The 22,447-nt window shown below is 45.9% G+C and overlaps 1 protein-coding gene across 1 annotated transcript in view; it reads right to left on the minus strand.

Annotated features, from left to right (window-relative positions):
* als2b (alsin Rho guanine nucleotide exchange factor ALS2 b) overlaps positions 1-22,447 on the minus strand; it is a 191,511-nt gene that overhangs the window by 65,631 nt on the left and 103,433 nt on the right. Inside the window, 6 exon segments of the mRNA XM_038787998.1 lie at positions 8,410-8,574; positions 9,982-10,080; positions 11,188-11,253; positions 12,585-12,784; positions 13,705-13,771; positions 15,834-15,904. Of these exon segments, the coding sequence (XP_038643926.1) occupies positions 8,410-8,574; positions 9,982-10,080; positions 11,188-11,253; positions 12,585-12,784; positions 13,705-13,771; positions 15,834-15,904 (668 nt within the window).

Consider the following 22,447-nt stretch of genomic DNA (forward strand, 5'->3'; position numbering starts at 1 on the left):
AGAAACTTGATGAGCCAGTTAGTAAAACGGAGTTGGTGAATGCTTGGGTATTATATACTGATGGTAGTAAAGTCAAGAAGGACGAAGAACAAGCCAGATGGGCATTCATTTTAAAAAATTCAGGAAACATAGTAGTGGAGGAACAGGGAGTAATCATTGGATCAGCTCAGACAGCTGAGGTAGAGGGAGTATTGCAAGGGTTGAAGGAGTGTCACCAGCGAAAGCTGCAGGAAGTTACCGTTGTAACCGATAGCTTTTTCGTGCAGCAAGGATTGGAGAAAGATTTGGAGTTTTGGAAACTAAACGGTTGGACGAACGGTAGAAATAAACTACTGGAACAGAAAGAACAGTGGGAAGAGATAGATAAAATTTTAGCCGATATGGAGATCCAGACAATTCATCAAAAAGCACACACAAAAGGAATTGGGGAACTGTGTAAGGGGAATCAGGAAGTGGATGAATTAGCCAGACTTAGGACAATAATCTTGGGGACTCTTGGGAACTCAGCAGCCGACCATCAAATGATAATTAAGCAAGTACATGAAGCCACAGGACATGGGGGTCATGTTGTAGTCTCAAGGGAGTTGAAGAAGTTGGGACTTAAAATAGCCTATTGGAGACAACATTTAACTGCAGTAAGGAGAAAATGTGAGAGATGTATGGCCTGTGGAGGACAGAGAGGAAATAAAACATATGGGAGCATAAAAACTGAGAAACCAATGCAGGAATGGTCATTAGATTATGCAGGACCACTTTTTCCCAGAAGCAGCAAAGGTAATTTGTATTTTTTAGTCAAAGCTGATAGCTGCACGGGAGAAATTGACCTTAGAGCAACCAGCAAAGCAAATGGAGCCACAACCAAAAGGGTATTGGCAGAAATGATGACCTCCAGAGGTAGACCAGAATCGATCCGAATGGACAACGCGCCACACTTTAGAAACAATACTGTTATTAACTTTTGTGCTGACAGAGGAATAACAATCAATTGGGCCGTGAAATATGCACCTGAGAGTAATGGAATGGCTGAGAGGTCTGTAAGAAAAGTAAAGGATTGGATCATAAAGAATCAGAATAATAAAGGCTGGGATAAAGACATTGAAAGAATAGTATTTGATCTTAATAGCAACCTTGGAACCTCTGTCCCCCAGGGACAAGGAGACCCAAGTGAATCTGGGAATTATCAAGTAGGAGACGAAGTTTGGGTGAAGTTACCAACTAAGACTGCGGGGAAAATCATTCGCGAGACTGTAAAATGTAAAGACAAGATTGTTCAGATTCTGGGTACACATACAATTGAATTAGAGAAGCATGGTGTCTGGAGCAAAAGAAATTGTGTCACGCTTGAAACACACGACCCAGTGAGCATCAGAGGAGTTTGAGATTCTTCGAATCTCACTCAGGGGTGCAATGACAGAAGGAGGCTTGACTACATCAAGGATATGGAATATAAACCAGTTCAAAAAGAAATGATGGCAAAAGGAATCCGGAAGTCCTGGAGAGGGCACTTCTGGGATAATCCGAATTAAAGAATAGGGCCCTCTCCACCCTTGATCTGTTCATTTGCTTTTTCAGGTGGAAAAAATTAATAACAAACCAGGTCGCAAGAAGGAAGAGAACTACACTCCAATAACAAACCAGTTCGCGAGAAGGAAGAGAACTACACTCCAGAGAAGAATCTGTTCGACAGGATTGGGGGGAAACTAATGATATAATTGGCTACAAATTTGAGGGAATTAAATGCAAATTAGAATATCAAATTATAACTGGACAGTGAAACCCCCGGTCAGACATCTCTAACTGGACATTAGTTGATGGATGATCTGTGGTCTCCATGGGGTATGTACTACGCAGTGGAATCATTAAGGTCTCGGCAGCAGATAGCAGCGACTGACGAGGAACCCCAATATGATCAATGATAATAGGTTAAGAATTTCAGTAGCTTGATACTACGGCGGGAAAATTGTTACCAATGCAACAAAACAATATTGCATTGAAGAGCTATAATCGTTGATAAGAAAAATTTTTTATTTTCATGTAAATTGATAGGGACTGTTGTATATATATGAGAAGGGGGGTATGTGTGTCGTTAAATAACTTGATCCGCATTTCTAAACTGTGAATGTTTAATAGAGGGTTAGTTAGTATGTAATAATGATTGTTCCAAAAGCCAAGAAGCGATGTTTCGATATGGATATTAAATTGTTAACAGTTGAAAATATGTAAAGTGTAACACACAGTCTATTGGTTAGGTAATGTATAAGGTGTTAAGATAAGATAGAACAATAAGGAGAATTTGTTTGGGAAGAAAAAAAAAGAGACGGTTCAATGCGGTTTTGTAAATGCTGAAATGAAAAATATACACGTTGTCAGAAAGATGTTCTCTCATGTAAACCAGGGGTTGGCAGACTTACATGATTCACGACAATGTTAGACATTAATGGGGAAGTTAGGAATACAAGCAGGATCAATTGAACATTTTAAATTAATAAGACTAGGGGATCAGTGGGGGGTAAAAGATATCACAATTACCACATTCCAATCAGAAATGGAAAACAAGACTCGTATTGACACTGGTCTATGATATGCATACAAATGACAATGATCAGGGATGTAGGTTAGTACAATTGGATGGGGGGACAATAAACCAAATTATAGTAATGTTTCAAATGTCAAGACGGGGTGTTCTGGAAAATACAGAATGTGTCATTTGAAACAGAGGTCTGCCAACATCTGATCGGGGAGAGTGCAGGGAAAGATCCCACAAGAGGTTGGTGGCAGCTGAAGGGCACAGAAACTGTGGGCAGCAATTTCAGTCTATCAGAATGGTTATTACAACCTGCAGCAGGAAAAAGGCAAAAGAAAAAAGTTTTTAAAAATCTCTTTGTGTTGTTGGAAAATTGTGATGGACTGCCCCTTTAAGACCCAAAGTCCGATCCTTATCAGAGGTCCCGATCAGAACAGCTGAAACAGAGAAACCAGCGTGGACTTCAGACTCCTCCCCTTTTTCTCCCCACGAGGCAAGAAGCAAGAACAAAGACACCAGCAGCAGAACACCAGCGGCACCCGAAGAAGGAAGAAGGACAGCAAGAGCAGAGGCCCAGCAGAGGGAAGGCCCAGGAGAGAAGCGGCCCAAAAAGACCAGACCAGACCAGACCAGACCAGAAGGAAGACGGAGCAGCAGCAGGAGAGAAGCAGCCACAGAAGACAGAAGAGGAGGAAAAGAGAAAACTGCACCAGGAGAGATGACCAGGAGGCTTGAAAGTGAAAGAGAGAGAGAGAGAGTCTGAAGGCCTCACCAACCAACCAGACAACATCAAAAAGTAAATAATGTTTTTAATTTAATGAGATAAAAAAGAGTATGTTAATAATAAAATAATTTAACCTGAAAAAGTGGTTATTAGCTTACTTCACTTCCTTAAGAACGCAGGACCCTGGACATCAGTGCCATTAAGGGGTAAGTAAGTAAAATTCTTCAGTGAAGGTAGGAGTTATACCGGGGGATAACTTGAAAGGAGAGTTTGACCCAATTAGCACTCTCAGAGGCCTGTACTGGAGTCAGGGAGGTAGTTCCCTGTTCGCGGTTTTTAGAATATTGGCCCGTAAGGTTCTTTGGTATAAAGGGAATTCTAAAACATATAGGTGAATTTAAAAAACAACTACTTCATTATCTGAGGAGTCGCAAATGGTGCTGAACATCCCCACCTCTGACCTTATGATGGAGAGATCATTGTTGAAGCAGCTGAAGATGGTTATGCCGAGGACACTACCCCGACGAACTCCTGCAGTGATGTCCTGGAGCAGAGAGGATTGACCTCCAACCACCACAACTATCTTCCTTTGTGTCAGGCATGACTCCAACCAGCGGAAGATGTTCCTGATTCCCATCGAGTCCAGTTTAGTTAGGGCTCCTTGATGCCATACTCCGTCAAATGCTGCCTTGATGTCAATGGAAGTCACTCTCACCTCACCTCTGGCATTCAGCTCTTTTGTCCGTGTTTGAACCAAGGCTGTAATGAAGTCAGGGGCTGAGTGATCCTGGCGGAATCCAAACTGAGCGTATGTGAACTTAGTGCTGAGTAAGTGCCGCTTGATAGCTGTTGATGATTCCTTCCCACACTTTGCTGATGATGGAGAGCAGACTGATAGGGCGGTAATTGGCTGTATTGGATTTGTCCTGTTTCTTGTGTACAGGACCCACCTGGGCAATTTTCCACATTGCCGGGTAGATGCCAGTACTGTAGCTGTACTGTAACAGCTTGGTTAGGGGGTGCAAGTTCTGGAGCACAAATCTTCAGTACTATTGCTAGAATATTGTCAGGGCCAATAGCCTTTGCAGTATCCAGTGCCTTCAGCTATTTCTTGATATCACGTGGAGTGAATCGTATTTGCTGAAGATTGACGTCTGTGATGCTGGGGACTTCTGGAGGAGACTGAGATAGATCATCCACTCGGCATCTCTGGTTGAAGATTGTTGCGAATGCCGCAGCTTTGTCTTTTGCACATATGTGCTGGGCTCCTCCAACATTGAGGATGGGGGATATTTGTGGAATTGTTCAATTGTCCACCACCATTCACAGCTAGGAGGAGTACTGGCAGGACTACAGAGCTTAGATCTGATGCGTTTGTTGTGCAATTGCTTAGCTCTGTCTATTAGTTGCTGCTTATGCTGTTTGGTACACAAATAGTCCAGTGTTGTAGCTTCACCAGGCTGACACCTCCGTATGCCTGCTGTTGCTCCTGGCATGCTCTCCTGCACTCTTCATCGAACCAAGGTTGATCCCCTGGCTTGGTGGTAATGGTAGAGTGGGGCATATGCTGGGCCATGAGGTTGCAGGTGGTGGTTGAATCTAATTCTGTGTTGGGCGGCACGGTGGTTAGCACTGCTGCCTACGGCGCCGAGGATTCAGGTTCGACCTTGGCTCCAGGTCAATGTCTGTGTGGAGTTTGCACATTCTTCCCGTGTCTGCGTGGGTTTCACCCCCATAACCCAAAGATGTGCAGGGTAGGTGGATTGGCCGCACTAAAATTGCTCCTTAATTGGAAAACAAAATACAATGCTGCTGCTGCAGTGCCTCATGGCTGCCCGGTGGAAGTGCCACAGACGCTGGAAGTGCCACACAACATGATGGGAGGGTATCCTCAATGTGATGATGGATCTCCAGAAGGACTGTGCGGTGGTCACTCCTCCTGATACTGTCATGGGCAGATGCATCTGCAGCAGGCAGGTTAGTGAGGATGAGTTCAAGTATATTTTTCCCTCTTGTTGGTTCCCTCACCATCTCCTGCAGCCCCAGTCTAGCAGCTATGTCCTTTAGGACCCGTCCAGCTCGGTCTGTGGTGGTACTACCAAGCCACTCTTGGTGATGGACGTTGAAGTCCCATCTAGAGCATAGTCGGCACCCTTGCCACCCTCAGTGCTTCCTCCATCCCTCCTAAAGTCCACCTGCTGCTAAAACCTTCACCCGTGCTCTTAGCACCGAGACCAGACTTAGACAAAGCTCACCTGCCCAGCTTCCATAAAAGTCAGCTCACCCAAAACTCTGCGGCCTGTATCTTAGCTCTGCCCAAGTCCTATTCACCCATCAGCCTAAAACTGAAAGAAAAATGTTGCAAATGCTGGAGATTAGAAAGAAAAAACAGTGCTGGAAAAATTCTGCAACATCCGTGGACAAACAGAGTTAACGTTTCGAGTCTGTATCTAGGGGCGGCACATGGTGCAGTGATTAGCATTGCTGCCTATGGCGTTGAGGACCCGGGTTCGAATCCTGGCCCTGGGTCACTATCCGTGTGGAGTTTTTACATTCTCCCCGTGTTTGCGTGGGTTTCGCCCCCACAACCCAAAGATATGCAGGCCACTCGATATTGCCCCTTAATCGGAAAAAATGAATTGGGTGTTCTAAATTTATTATTTAAAAAAAGTTATAAAAACATTACTGTAGTTGTGTGGGGTCTTTATGGTTGTAGCTGATAAAAAATCTTACTGTGTGTGTGTTTATACAAATGTTAATTAAATTCTTAGAATAAAGCTAGTTTTTTTGATTAAAAGCACCGAAGAAGTCTGTTGAAAGGCAGGCTCTTTTGCCCATCCTAACCAAAATCAACATAAACAGTTGTAGGTCAGATGAACTCCATGATATACTTTGGGAGTTTTCTAAACACTGGCCCATAACACATGTCAGATTGGACTTAAGACATTAACTGTGTTTCTATCTCTACAGATGCTGAGTATTTCCAGCACTTCCTGTTTATATTTAAACCATCAGCCCTGTTCTTGCTGGCCCCTCATACACCAACATCTTATATTGTAAAGTTCTAACAGGAACATAGAACTTAAGAGCTTTGTAAGAATCCCCCATCCTTGTTCTCTGATTTACTCTTTCTTTTAATTTTGCTGCTACATTTTTGATCCATGGATGATTAATGGTCATGTGCCTTTAAGGAAAGTGGCTCCTTTAATTCAAACAAACAGAAAAATCCAGAAAGGCGTGTGCCGATTTACCCCGGTGTTTGCAGATTGGCTGACAACAGTGATGACTTGGTTTGACCGATTTGGTTGGGGCCAATGAATTGGACGAAAAGGCAGTGCTCTTCCCAGTAACAGGTTGTGATTATACCTGTTCCCACCGAAATAGTTCAGAGACCTAAGAGCTTTCAGTTTCACTTTGGCAGCTAAGAGAGAAGACCTCTCTTTTTCTCATTCTCTTTTCTCCAGAAATAACCAACAAATTCTCACAATTGAGAATCATTGAGGGAACCAACTCTCTCTGCAGAGAAGGCTGATGTGAAGCCAGGGGCCTCTCCTGGAAAAGCTGCCAGATATACTGTTATACTGAAAAGAGGATCTTTTTACAAGTTGTAGACCATGCATTTAATCTGCACTCATTCTGAAGAAAGTGCACTAAAGAAATCATCTGAAGCAAGGACAATTATTTTTTGATTATCCTAATCCTGATTATTTTGACCCCTTTCCATCTCTCTGCATTTGTCTGTCCTGACTGTGTGGGTAGAGTGTGGGGCAGTTAAGAGAGGGGGCGGGGGGGGGGGGTAAGTCAGGTATTAGTGTGTCGTTAAGCAGCTGTATTTACTGCATATTTCATATTTATTATTGTTATAAATAAACAGTTGTTTATTTAGGGCCAAAGATGTCTGCAATTTGTATAAGAATTATTGGGTAATTCAATTGTGTTGCGATTCTGGGGCACGTAGGGCTGGAATTGACCACGCACTTGCCCAGGATGCCGTAACAGCAGGAAGAGACATTGAACCCTTTGATCCTGCTCCTCCATTCAATATCATGGTTGATCTCGTTGAGGTCCCAACTCCACTTTACTGTCTGCCTCATATAACCCTCGACTCCTGTGTAGTCAATGACCGAAGTCCAAAGATGGGGAAGTTAGTTGAACTGACCTTGCTAAATTACCCTGTGTCCCAGGATGGGCAGGTTAGGTGGGTTTATGGGGATAGGGAAGTGGAGTGTGTCTGGGTAGGGTGCTCTTTCGGAGGGGTGGTGCAGACTCAAATGGGTCTCTTTCTGCACTGTTGGGATTCTATGGACCCAGCCTCCACTGCACTGTGCGAAAGAATTCCCCAGATCAACACATCCCCGAGGTGAAATTTCACCTCATTACTCCCATCGGTGCTTGTGCCTTCAGCTGTCTAGGCCTTAAACTTGGGAATTCTCTTCCTAAAGCCGATATCTGTTCCTTCAGGGTCGACCCAGAATTTCACTGAGCGCGATGTCCATCTTTTTTAATATCTCGCTCTTTGGCTTGGCATCCATTTTTTTGGTTGGTCACATCAATGAAGCACTTGGGCATGTTTTTTTTAAACAGTAAAAGGCATTATAGCAAAAGGAACTTTTTGAAGTTCCACACCACCGATTATCGGTATAGCTTCTGAATAAGGAATTCCACAATCTGTTGAAACCAACAGGGGCGGTGCATTTAACTAAGGGTTGGGTGACACAGGTAAGCAGTGCCTCTCTGGGTTCAAGAGGATCCAAGATTAGAACAAGTGTCCCATACTTGACAAAGGCAGGTACGTAGTGGCCTGGGGCATTAACGATGAATAAGTCAGGTTGACTACTCAATGAGACCGAGGAGGGCAGTTCGGTTATTAAGGAGTGATTTATTTTTCTCCATTTAGTTCCCATTCACTATCTGGCCCCAGCTTTCATTTAGATGTGCTCTCTCCAGAGAGTTATGCGACACTTTGACTTTCAAGCACTGCTCGATGACCAGGGGCTGCGAATCCTTTTGCATTGCAACAATACTACACAACAGAGGAAAGGCTACAGCTCAGAACTTCAATCGCAAATTAAACAAAGCATGCGCCAAGCAAAGCATGAACATGGAAGCCCCGAACCGCTGTTTCTTGCACACCGTGTTTGACTCCTACAGAAGGCATTACCTTGTGATATCGTCAAACACACCATAGCCCATTTTTTTGTCCTGTGCCCACTGCCCGATGAACATGCTGGGGCAAGATGATGTCAGCTTTCCACTACGAAGTAAACCGTGACCATGGCGCATGTTGTCTTGAAAACAGCCCTCGTACACCTCACCCGTGGCATATCTGTGGTGGAGGCAGAAAGGGAGAAGGTCAGTCACTCTCACTGAATCACAACCACTTGGGTGAAACATCAACACGTGACCAGATATCAGGAGGCAACCCCTTCAGGTTGTTTTCTTCATTGGGTATAAATGTTTATTGCAGCAATATCATTATTAAAAGATTGAATTAATCAACACCCCAGTTATTTGTCTGCCAACCCCGAGGTTTTTAAAGTTTTAAACTTTAGGGATGGTGGCTTGAGTTCCTTTGGCTCCTGGTTATCTTGATTGGTTGGTTTTATGCCCGGGTCACCCTGATGGCCAGGTCCTTGGCAGTCTGTGATGTGTTGTTTGAATTTAGAAACCCCTGTTCTTCCTGATTTGTCTTTCCAGCAACGAGCACTCCAGGCCCAGGGTAAGGAGTTTTCTCTGCCCTGTCAGCCCTGGCTCAGTTGGTGGCATTCTCACCTCATAAGGTTCCGGGTCTGGGTTCAAGTTCCACTCCAGGGCTTGAGGATAAAAATCAAGGCCGACACTCGGGCGCAGGAAGTAGTATCTGTCAGAGGTGCCCTTCTTTGGACAAGACGTTAAATCCTCATCTGCTCTCTCAGGTGGATGGAAAGATCCCATGGGATAATTTTGATGACGAGCAGGGGAGTGATCCCTGGTGTCCTAACCAATGTTCAACCCTCAATCAACATCACAAAAAACAGATCCTCTGGTAATTATCAAAGCGCCGTTTGTGCAATCTTGCTGGGTGTAACTTGGTTGCCATGTTTACTGCATTACAACAGCGACTATGTTTTAAAAGTTCTTTATTGGCTGGATGTCCAGTGATCCGTGAGAGTTGATACAGAAATGCAAGTCTGTCTTTCCAATCCACAGGAACACATGAGCCAGAGGATACCATTCAGCCCCTCCAGCTTGTTCTGATCTGTACCTCAACTCTATTTACCAATCTTCACCCCTTGCCCTTGGATAGCTACTAACAGCATTTTGAAATTTCAAGTAACCCAGCATCCACACAAAACATTTCCAAATTTCTGCCAGCCTTTGTATGAGAAACGGTTTTCTGATATCCCCACCCCTGGCCGACACTGTGTATTTGGCTCCCGATGCCCTCGGCGGGGGAAAATGGACAATAAATGCTGCATTGCTCCACCTCGCAAGAACAAGTGTGGGTTCTTGAGTGGTGAGACACTGCTGTATAATCACCATCATCACTGCATTACTGAACTGGGGAGGGGATGGGGGTATCTAAATTCAAACAACACATCACAGACTGCCAAGGAACTGGCCATCAGGGTGACTCGGGCATGAAACCAACCAATCGACATATCCAAGAGCCAAAGGAACCTAAGCCACCATCCCTAAACCGACAAACCATACTCCAGGGCCAACCGATAGCCGATGTGAGACCTGGACGTACTTGTAGATGCCATGGCCATGCATCTTCCCTTCTTTCCAGTGGCCCTGATAATGATCATTCTTCTTCAGCGTTTTGTTGGGTATGATGTACTCTCCATACCTGTGAAGACAAATTTACAATGTTTAACATCAAGGGGCGGCATGGTGGCAGTGTTTAGCACTGCTGCCTCACAGCGCCAGGCACCCGGGTTCAATTCCGGCATTGGGTGACTGTCTGTGCAGAAATTGCACGTTCTCCCTGTGTCTGCGTGGGTTTCCTCCCACAGTCCAAAGATGTGCAGGTTAGGTGGCTCAGCCTTGCTAAATTGCCCTCAAGTGTCCAACGCTTAGGTGATATTACGGCAAAAATCAGAGGAGTGGGCCTGGGTAAGGTGCTCTTTCAGAGGGTCAGTGCAGACTCACTGACTTCAAGGTCCTCAAACCAAGGGCTCACAGACCCATGTTACTCCAGACCACAGTCTATCACAGCTCAATGACAGCTGTCACTCTGAACAAGTCCACATGCCCATTAACAACAGACATTGGACTGTCTGTCCAATACCACTGGCAGGCATGGTCCACAAATAACAGTGTGTGGATTAAAGGCCAAATTCACCCACATTCCACACACGCTCCAGTCAGGTGGCCATCATTGTATAAACAATCCAGCACCAATAAGGCAACTTATCTTCCTCCCCTTCTCACAAAGACACTTGAAGCAAGCTTCCTTGGTACTGGGTCCCATTTGGGCCTCAATAAATAAAGTTATACTGCGATAGCACCTTTCACATCCTGGGATCTCCTGAAGTGCTTCACCGCCAATAAACTATCATGCCTGCAATGTAGGAAACAGGGCAGCCAATCCACACATAACAAGGTCTGGCAGGCAGCAATGAGATGAATAACTAGATAATCCATTCCATAAATGTTGGCCAGGAAGCGTCGGAGGCTCCCTTGCTATTCTTTAGAAATTGCCATAGGACCTTTCACACAGACCAGAGGGCTAGCCAGTGACTGAGTTCATCCAAAAATGGCACCTCTGGCGGGCTGCAGCAGGGTGCAGCACTCTGCTCAACATCCCTCAGGTGCACATAACCCAACAGGAAACGCTACACAGTCAATAGGAGCAGCTCCAGGTGATTTTCACTCTCATCCCTAACCCAGGGAAGATGAACTAACTCAATTGAACTCCGAGATCAAAGGGATTTCTACAGTCTTTCACACTTACCCATCCTCTAAACCATTTCTGAAGTCACCGGTGTACATTCTCCCATCAGGCCACTGCAGCACACCCCTAGGAATGAGAGAACTTGGGTCAGAGATGTTGAGAATCATCACCGTTGCCCAGTAAATCATATCATAAACACGCGTCCCATGACAGCTGACCTTACGTTTCCTACCCCTCTACCAACAAGTCGCCATCCACCACCCACTCCTACCGAATCCCGCCTAGCCACCATACCACACCCAACCCCCACACAGCTACACACCCCACCCCACCTGGCCACACATACCCCCACCCCCACCCCATCAGAAAACTGGTTACCAGACAGGAAACAAAGAGTAGGAATTAACGGGTCTTTTTCAAATTGGCAGGCAGTGACTGGTATGGTATCGCAGCTAGGACCTCAGCTATTCACAATATATATTAATGATTTAGATGAGGGAACAAAGTGCCATATCTCCAAATTTGCAGATGACACCAAGTTGGGTGGGAGGGCGAGCTGCGTGTGGTCAAATGAATGGCAGATGCAGTATAATCTGGATAAATGATGCAAGGTTATCCATTTTAGCAGCAAAAACAAGGAGGCAGACTATTATCTGAATGGCCATAAATTAGGAGAGGGAAGCGTGCAACAAGACCTGGGTGTCCTCGTATACCAGTCACTGAAGGTAAGCATACAGATGCATCAGGTGGTAAAGGTGGCAAATAGTATACTGGCCTTCATTGCAGGAGGATTAGAGTACAGGAGCAAGGATGTCTTGCTGCAACTATACAGGGCCCTGGTTAGGTCACACCTGGAATATTGTGTGCAGTTTTGGTCTCTTTATCTGAGGAAGCATGTTCTAGCTATAGAGGGAGTACAGCGAAGATTTACCAGACTGATTCCTGGGATGGGGGGACTGACATAAGAGGAGAGATTGAATCGGTTAGGATTGTATTTGTTGGAGCTCAGAAGAATGAGGGGGGAATCTCATAGAAACATTTAAACTTCTGCTCAACTCCTAACAGTCGTCAGTTTGTTGGTTCCTGCTCCCAAGTCACGGGGGGGTCCCCCAAACCACTGCCCAGAAGGTGCTGAATTTCTTTTGGCACCAAGTCCACCAGCATATCTTCATACTACCTTCTTAGCCAAGTGTCCACCCTCCAGTGTGGGCCTCCCAAACCCACTGCGGGCCTCCCCCCACCAGCCCTAATGCAGACCATGTGCGCAACCCTGGCTCTTGCGGACCGCTCGCTCACTCCGCACGCCCAACGTGACCGCTTGCTCACTCCGCGCGCCCACTCGCTCACTCCGCGCGCCCAACGCGACCGCTTGCTCACTCCGCGCGCCTAACGCGACACTCACTCACTGTGCGCCTAGTGCGACGCTCGCTCACTGTGCATGGAAAACTGACACTCACTTGCCATGTGGTTTTCCGGACAACCAGCGACCTTCATAAGTTGCCTCCTTCAGCCGTGGGTCTTTGTAGAAGGTGTAAGTAGCTGTACGCGAGATGGGGGGTTCTGCTCGCATGGGGCTCCCCAGTCCAGGGTTCACGTGTTCCTGGGCACCACTCAGTGAGTGATCCACAGCCTGGTTAATGGCCCTTAACCACTTTGTCTGAAACGGGATCACAGTGAAACATTCAGCTCTGTAGAGGACCCTGCTAACCATTCCGTAAAAAACTATGACAGAATTCATGCAATAATTTGTTCACATCTTTAATATGGGAAGGCATTAATATACATTGGAAAAGGCATTGTACACACTAACTACGGAGCAGTAACAAGAAAACTGGTCTATTTGCTCAGATTGCCTGGAAGGGATTATTTCAACAATGTTTCACTATGTTATCTGTACCAACAAATATGCCTGTCTTCTTGATTTGTTTTTAGGGCATGATTGATAACAAGGATAGGTTTATTAATTATCCCTGGTTAATCATACGAGGGTGGTGCCTTACACACTGCAACCCATGAGATGGTGGTGCTCCCACGATGGGGTCTAAGTGGTGTCTGAAACCTTGACAGGAGCATAGTCTGTAACACGAATTAGAATGTTATTCTCGCCAAAACATTCAGAAATGAGTGGTTGAAAATGGTCAACTTTATTTTTCATGGGAGTTCACTACTAACATCCAGCCAACTTCCCTCCCACTCAGCGTCTATAATTCTAACTCAGAGCCGAAATCTGGTTCGTCCACTCGCATTCTGTGCTCATCAAGGTGACCATCAGGGAAGTCTAAGGGCCGTCAGTCTGCTCACTTCCGGAATCAATGCCAAAATGAGCCTCGTCAGTCAACTGCTGCTCACGTGGAGATGCCAGCTTTGGACTGGGGTGAGCACAGTAAGAAGTCTTAAAATACCAGGTTTATTTGGAATCACTAGTTGAGTCACCTGATGAAGAAGGAGCTACGCTCTGAAAGCTAGTGATACCAAATAAACCTGTTGAACTTTAACCTGGAACTGCTGCTCAGATACACTAGATTCCCGACCAGAACTTCTGTCTGACTTCCTGCGCCAATTAATTGGACATTTTACCTTCTCCTGAGGTGAAGCTGCAGTGAGGATGAACTGTTCTTCAGCTGTGGTTATTTTCAGGGCGTTCCTACAGTAAAACAATAGGAGTGAGAGAGTGAGAAAGAGCTTGTGCAGAGACACAAAGAGAAGCAGAAAGGGAACACAAGGCAGCATAGTGGTTAGCACAGTTGCTTCACAGCTCCCCATGTTTGCGTGGGTTTCCTCCGGGTGCTCCGATTTCCTCCCATTGTCCAAAGATGTGCAGGTTAGATCGATTGGCTGTGCTAAATTTCCCTTAGTGTCCAAAAAAGGTTAGGTGGGGTTATGGGGATAGGGTGGAAGTGTGGGAATAGGGTAGAGGTATGGGGTTAGATAGGGTGCTCCCAAGGGCCGGTGCAGACTTGATGGTCCGTTTGGCCTCCTTCTGCACTTCTATGAGTGAGAGTGAGAAAGTGCATGTGCAGAGAGACAAAGAGAAGTAGAAATAGAACACACGAGGGCAGCACGGTGGCACAGTGAGTAGCACTTCTGCCTCACGGCGCTGAGGTCCCAGGTTCAATCCCGGCTCTGGGTCACTGTCCGTGTGGAGTTTGCACTTTGTCCCCGTGTTTGCGTGGGTTTCGCCCCCACAACCCAAAGATGTGCAGGGTAGGTGGATTGGTCGCGTTAAATTGCCCCTTAATTGGAAAAAATGAATTGGGTACTCTAAATTTATAAAAAAAAAAAGAAATAGCACACACGAGGGGGGAGGTGGGGAAGAGAGCGAGAGAGAGAGCGAGAGAGAGGGGGAGTGAAATATGAAAAACACAGAAACAGGGAGCATCAGAGAATGTACGGGATAGAGGAAGTAAATCTGAGAGCAAGAGAGAGCATAAGGGTGAACCAGACAAAATCAGAGATACAGATAACAGGAAGCAAAGTATCACAAATGTTACCATCAGCACCCAGAGCAATCAGCTGCACCCATTTGCTCTCTGAGCCCACTGCTGCATGACTAGACAGCAGAATCAGTGGTACCCCTAAACTCAATGTAAAGCTGTTGCTAAACTGAGTGCGGAGTGTGGTGCTGCTGCACGTTGGGGAACTCCCCTCCCCCACACCTCATTCACCCCAGTCATCACTTCTCAATTTCCTGGCCCTGCTGGAAGCACAGTGGCTGGATTTACCTCGCTCTCTGGGAGGGGCCATGCAGCCGCATTAATATGGGCCAATAGCCTGACCAGGAGGTTTTGTGATGCAGTGGGTAGCATTACTGCCTTTCAGCCAAAAGCTCCAGGTTCGAGGCCCACTCCACGACTTGGTAGTCAAGGAAGGGATGTCCATAATGTGGCCAAACGAGTTGAAGATCTACATGTAAATCCTTCCGATACCGCCAATAGCGGGCGGCAAGAGTGGATGAGATTCCTGGTCAGCCACTGCAATAGAAAGAACATTGCAGCTTCTACCATCCGTAGCTCCAGACTACAACTTGCAAAGGTGTGAGTTGCCACAGCAACCCAGACACCCCGAGTGATCCATAACACAACAACACCACAGTGTGACCACTTGACCCTAAAAACAATCAATAACTTCAGGAAAAAAATAAAGGATTCAATTCCTGCATTTTTCTTCTGGACACAAATAGTTTTTAAAGAAATCAGTCCTTCCGACCCCCACTAAGTTTAGGGCAGGTGAAAGACTTAACTCCCTCACGACCCACTGTTCTGCAAAATGGCAGGTGAACACTCAAGAGGGCAACAAGAGAAACATCACTCCCGCCACAAGGAGGTCATTGTTACTTAAAAATTTTTTTTAGAGTATCCAATTAAGGAGCAATTTAGCGTGGCCAATCCACCTAACCTACACATCTTTGGGTTGTGGGGATGAAACCCACGCAGACATGGAAGCGGCCAACGTGGGGCTCGAACCCAACCCACGCAGACATGGGGAGAATGTGCAAAATCCACAGAGACGGTGACCCAGGACCAGGATCTGAACCCGGGTCCTCCGCGCTGTAGGCTGCAGTGCTAACCACTGTGCCACCTGCTGCCCTAGAGGTCACTGTTATAATTGCACATGTATGTGCTCCAGTGGTACAATCCGTTAGTGCGCGGTACTTATAATTGCACATCTACTTCCAAGTGCGGGGAACAATCATTTCTGATACTCACAAGTTGCTGTTTTCTTCAAAGTGGGGCTCTACCCAAAGAGTCACAAGAGGAAATATATGATGCGTTGAAAACTGAGGAAAGAGGGAAGAAAAGTTTAACCTTTATGAAAGCAAAGGTAATCTTCAGGAATTTATATTTGTATTGGCAAACAGAAGAACCAAGATATATTTAAGTGGGTTTAATTTACTGTTTCTGTGCCTGGAAGGATAAAACCTATAGTTAGATTCATGCTGGACAATGGGGTTTATAAGTGCAGGGGTTGGGGAAGTTCCAACTGTGTTTCTACTGTGCTTAGGGAGGGCTACAGTATGAAGAGTAAATAAACCAGATGTGGTTGCTGAGCAACTGGAGCCTTGTAAGGTAAAGAAACTTTTACGTTTCAGTTTAGCTAATTTGATGCAAATTGGAGATAGGTAGGGAGAGAGAAGGCAGCTCTCACAGCTCTGCTGGAAGCAGCTGGTTTAAAAGGTTGGAGGGGGAACATCTCCCTCGCTTTGAAAAAGCCATATCATAGAGTAAAGGTTAAAAAAGCAAGTGTAGAGATTTGAAGAGTAGCTCGTTAAGATGTTACCAAGAAGTCCGAGGTTAAAGTTACTAAAACAGAGAACCGTTCAGTAAAGAGCCGAGAAGAAGGCCAAGATGCCAGAAAGATATCTGAAGTGATTTTCGGGTTAGAGAGATTTTACTACAGCCTGTAGAATGCGAGTTGCAATAACTATGGAAATCAGAGCTGCATTTCGGAGTTTGTGTAAAAGTAGTTCACACAAAGGAAACCTAAAAGGGGGTGGTGTAAACTCCTGATTTAATTCGTTGTTAAAAGTAGAGTGGAAGCTTTGTTTAAAATGGTCATTTGGAAAACCTGGTTTGGATGTTGGACTGCAAACCATTAAGGGAAAGCATTATTATTATGAGCAAAGATTTTAAAGCATGTTTTTAGGAGTTGAGTTTAGAAACTCTCATGTGATCAACATCTGGGGGATTCTGAGGAGTCATCCACAAACATTCACTTGAGGTTCAGAATGGACTTCTGTACTGAAAAGGGACTATGTTAATGAGACCATTGTAGATTAAAATGTAATTTATAATCAGTGCTAATCCTAAAACCTGGGTGTACATATTCTAATTTTTTAATGTTTAATAAATGATTTTTTTCCTTGTTAAAACTAGCAGTCCTGTGACTCTGTTCCTCCATGCTTTATTAAAAATATATATATAAGTTACGGTCGAGCCAGGGCACCATTCTGGAATCTTAACATAGAACAGTACAGCACAGAACTGGCCCTTCGGCCTTCGATGTTGTGCCGAGCCTTGTCCGAAACCAAGATCAGGCTATCCCACTCCCTGTCATTCTGCTGTGCTCCATGTGCCTATCCAATAACCGCTTGAAAGTTCCTAAAGTGTCCGACTCCACTATCACAGCAGGCAGTCCATTCCACATCCTAACACTCTTGAGTAAAGAACCTACCTCTCCCATCCAGTTATAACATCAACTGGGATTGTAACCCCTTACAAGATTAATTAGCACACACAGGAATCACAATGAAAAGCGCTTTCTAATCTGTGGCAGAGAATAGCCAGTAAGTATTGAGGGAATAAAACAATGCAGATTTATGAGGCAGCAGAGCAGTAGTTCCACTCAGTAAGGTAAGGGCTGCTTTAGCCTCAAAGGGGAGAGCTGACCGGAGGTGATTTAACCCGAGGATCACCACACCTCAGGCAAGAGGCAAGGTTGAGAAGGCAGAGCCTTCATGTATAATCTAATTTGGCGAGGCAGCTGATTCATGATGCAGAACGAGACCAGCAGCGTGGGTTCAATTCCTGTACCGGTTGAGTTTCACTCAGTAAGCTTCTTGTGAAAGGGTTGCTTAGTTTACTGTACCCATCTGGGGTTCCGGTGTCAATTTGTCAGTAGCCCAACACTAATGTTAAACGGTGGAATACAACAGTGCCTTCAAAAAAACCCCAATTATTTCTGCTGTATTGGCAGCAATCTCACAGGTCACATTTTTATTTGATGGTTTTTCTGCAGATTGATCTGTGCAGCCACTGAATCAAAGAGGGGTCAATTTATTAACAATGAGTTTGAGGTTGAAAACACAAGAACATAAGAAATAGGAGCAGGTGTAGACCACATCACCCATTGAGCCAGCTCCACTATTCAATACGATCATGGCTGATTTTGGGCTTCAACTCCATTTTCCCACCCCCTCCCCATATCCCTCAATTCCCTGAGACCAAAAATCCATCTGTTCCCACAGCCTTAAATGTATTAGGCAATGGATCATCCACAACCCTCTGGGGTGGAGAATTGCAAAGATTCACGACCTTTTGAGTGAAGAATGTTCTCCTCGTCAGTTCCAAATGATCAGCCCCTTATCCCGAGACTGTGTTTTAGATTACCCGACCAGCAGAAACAATCTCTCATCATCTACCCCATCAAGCCCCTTCAGAATCTTGTATGTTTCAATGAGATCACCTCTCTTCTTCTGAACATCAGAGAATATTTACTCAGGCTCTCATCATCCCATGAGGGGGACAACCCCTCATCCCAGGACCAATTGAGTGAACCTTTGCTGTACCGCCTCCAATGCAAGTGTATCCTTAAATGCAGAGCCAAAATTACACATTCCTGATGTGGTCTCGCCAAAACCCCATATAACTGCAGCAAGACTTCTGTATTCTTGCATTCTAATCTCCTTGCAATAAAGGCCAACTTGCCACTTAGCTGCCTAACCGCTTGCTGCACCTACATGCAAACTCTCTGCACGCTTGTACAAGCACACCCGAGCCTCTTTGAACACTTACAAACTTCTCACCGTTTACAAAATATTCTTCTTTTCTATTTCTATGACCAAAGCGAATAACTACACACTTCCCTACATTCTAAGCCATCTTGCTGTCCACTGACCCAACTTGTCCATATCTCTTTGCAGTCTCTCGCCAACTAGTTTGGCAACATCAGGAAACTTACTTACATCACTTTATCTCTTCACCCAAGTCACTAATATAGATTGAATGTAGCGGAGGCCCCAGCACTCATCCCTGTGGCACTTAGTATTCACTACCAGCTAACATGAAAAAGCCTCATTTATGCCTACTCTCTGCTTTCTATCCATGAGCTAATATATTACCCCCGAACTTCCAGTGGCGGCCATGAAGTGAGTGGTCGCACATTTGGCAGCTCCTGATTGAGGCGGTTTTTTTTAGTTCTTTTCCCTGTTTGCTGGGCGGATGTTTTGGTGGAAAAAGGTGTCGAGATGATTGAGGAAAGTTAAACTCCACTGGTGGTGGTGGTGGATGGATCCATGGAGCAGAAGTGGGTCAAGAAGGAAGGAGCTGTCAAAGCAAGAAATTCTTTGTGCGGCACAGGTGAAGATGGTGGAGGGTAAAGGGTCAGCCCTGCCTGCCCAGTGGTCAACGGAGCAGTGAGAAGTTCAGCCAGCAGAAGATGGAAGTCCAGGAGGACCCAGCCAGGGTGGTGGAGCCGCTAAAAGCTGGAATTGATGGGGTGGAGCAGAGGCTGGAGTCGCAGGGCATTCGGAAGGTGGAGGAGGCAGTGGAGGAGCACGAGGAGTAGTTTACCTTTTTTGCGGCCGAGATCGGGGTGATACGGGAGACCCAGAAACGGCTAAAGGAGAAGGTGGAAGATCTGGAAAACCGCTCCCGGAGGCAAAACCGAAGAATCGTGGGGATGCCCAAGGGGATCAAGGGAGCGGACGCTGACTCATGTGTAGCCAAGACACTGGAGAAGTTGATGAGGGAGGTGGCCTTCAACCGACCCCTGGAGGTGGACCAGGCGCATAGGGCGCTGATGAGAAAGCCGCAATTGAACGAGCTACCATGGGCGATGGTGGTGTGGCTCCATTGATTCCTTGACAAGGAGAAGATATTGCGGTGGGCCAGACAGATGAGGTGGTGCATCTGGGAAGTAAATGAGCTCCAGGTGTACCAGGACTTCGGCACGAAACTGGCGAAGAGGAGAGCCGGGTTCAACCGAGTGAAGGCTGCCCTCTTCAAAAAGGGGGTGAAGTTTGGGATTCTGTACCCGGCCCGCCACCGGGTGACCCACAATGGCTGGGAAAATTATTCTGGGACAGCAGAGGAGCGATGGAGTTTTTAAAGAGACAATGGACTGGCAGGACAAGGAGTGCTTGAACTGTGGAGGAGGTGTGTGGACATGTTGGTTCTCTCTGCCTTTTCGCTTAATTGCCTTTTGCTAGTTGATTTTGGAAGAACCTCTTCTTGGGGGAAGAAGAAGAAAGATGGTGATGGTGGATATCAGACGGTGGGCCTGGAGGGTCACGTGACATGAGCCAGGGACTGGCCCAAGAAGGGATATGGTTGATTGGCAGGGGAGTAAATTAGCCGGGTGCTGGGGAAGATCCCAGACATGGACTCGCACAAATGGATCATGGGAGGGAATTGTAATACAAACATTGAGCCAACTTTGGACTGGTCGGGCCCGAGTGGGGTGTCGGCAGTGGCGAAGGAGCTGAAGGGGTTCATGGAGCAAATGGTTGGGGGGGGGGGGGGGGGGGGGGGGGGTAGATCCGTGGAGGTTTGGGATGCGAAAGGCGATGGCGTTCTCGCACTTCTCCCATGTGCACAGGGTTGAAAATAATTGATTATTTTGTGATGGACAAGGCCCAGCTGGTGGGGGGGTCTGCGCCTCTGCCGTTCTCGCTGGCCAAGTACTCGATGGTGATGGCAGCCCTGTGGGTGTGGGGACAGTGGCGGCAGCATTTGAGGTTAGAAGGTGCCTCGGTGTGGGCACTGATTTGCGGTAATCATAGATTTGCACCGGGGGCGGTCAGATGTGGGGTTCCGGGGGTGGCGATGGGCAGGGATTGAGCGGTTTGGGGACCTGTTTGTGGGGGCCAATTTTTTGAGTTTAGAGGAATTGGAGAAGGAATACGAGCTGCCCAGTGGGAACAGGTTCTGATATTTACAGTAACACGATGATGTGAAGAAGCAGGTGCCATCCTTTCCCAATCTTCCGCCCCCGGGACTACAGGATAAGGTGGTAACGAAGGAAGGAGTAGGTGAAGGCAAGGCGTCCGAGCTTTACAAGGGGTTAATAGACTGAGAGGGAATCCCGATAAGAGAAATCAAGCGGATGTGGGTGGAGGAAGTTGGGTGGGGGGGCGGCAGGTAGTTATTTATTTATTATGAGGTTTCTGTTTGTTCTTATTCTAGTGTTGGTTTGTGTTTAATGTTCATACAAATGCCTCACCTCAAATTTTAAAAAATTGTTAAATGAATATATTACCCCCCCACCCCGTGCCACACAGCTCCATGAACCCTCATCTTGCCAATTAACTTTGTGTGGCAACTTATGAAGTGCCTTTTGAAAATACTTCAAATGCCTTGTACTCAAAGGCAGACAGAGCAGTTTATGCAATTACACTGCTCACAGGGCTGTTTCAATCCAGTTGGTGGATTCAAGCAAGTGTCTTTCGTTTTATTCATTTGCAGGATGTGGGCGTTACTGCAAGGCCAACATTTATTACCCACCCTGAATTAGGTAGATATATAATTGGTTTATTGAAAATCATTATGGTAGTATGATTTGAGTGGCAGCACAGTGGCGCAGTGGTTAGCATTGTTGCCTGCAGCTCTGAGGACCCGGGTTCAAATCCCGGCCCTGGGTCACTGTCCGTGTGGAGTTTGCACATTCTCCTCGTGTTTGCGTGGGTTTCGCCCCCACAACCAAAAAGATGTGCAGGCTAGGTGGATTGGCCACCCTAAATTGCCCCTTAATTGGAAAAAATAATTGGGTACTCTAAATTTAATTTTTTTTTAAAGGAAAAAAAAGGTAGTATGATTTGTGATGAATTGTGTATGATGATACAAATAAAAATAATTATAATTCATGATGCTTATAGACAATTAAAGCAAAAATAATGTAACTAAAGAATTGCACAGTTTTTAAACATTTAAGTGTACAAATTATTACACCTTGCAAAATGCAGGTCGCCTTAATTTACAGAGTAAAAGTGAAAGCTCTACTGCACTCATTTGCTCTCGAGAAGGTGGCGACGAGCTGTCCTCTTGAACCGTTGTAGTCACGTGGTGTAGGTCTGGTAGCAAAATGGCTAGCACTGTAACTTCACCCCTTGTTCTCCCCTTATCTGCATGGGTTTCCTCCGGATGCTCCGGTTTCCTCCCACAAGTCCCAAAAGACACGCTTGTTAGGTGGATTGGATGTTTTGAATTCTCCCTCTGTGTATCCAAACAGGTGCCGGAGTGTGGCGACGAGGGCTTTTCACAGTAACTTCATTGCAGTGTTAATGTAAGCCTACTTGTGACACTAACAAAGATTATTATTAGGTACATCCACAGTGCTGTTAGGGAGGGATTTTGATACCAGGAATTTGACCCAATTCGGTCAATGGCTCCTGGTGACCCACAACGAGAGAGGAGGCGGAACTGTGGCCAGTTTTGCTGATCGATTGGCAAAGTTGTGAATGGGGGAGGAGTCAGGGGACAGCAAAAAAGGACAAAGCATGTTGGCCTGTGGAGAGGTGGGAAGTCAAACTCACGAATTTTAAATGAGGTGCAGGAAAAAAATGAAGTGTTTAAGGACCTTGGTTTCTTAACCACAATGGGTGGTT

Source organism: Scyliorhinus canicula, chromosome 2, assembly GCF_902713615.1.
Source record: "Scyliorhinus canicula chromosome 2, sScyCan1.1, whole genome shotgun sequence".
Classification (NCBI taxonomy): domain Eukaryota; kingdom Metazoa; phylum Chordata; class Chondrichthyes; order Carcharhiniformes; family Scyliorhinidae; genus Scyliorhinus; species Scyliorhinus canicula.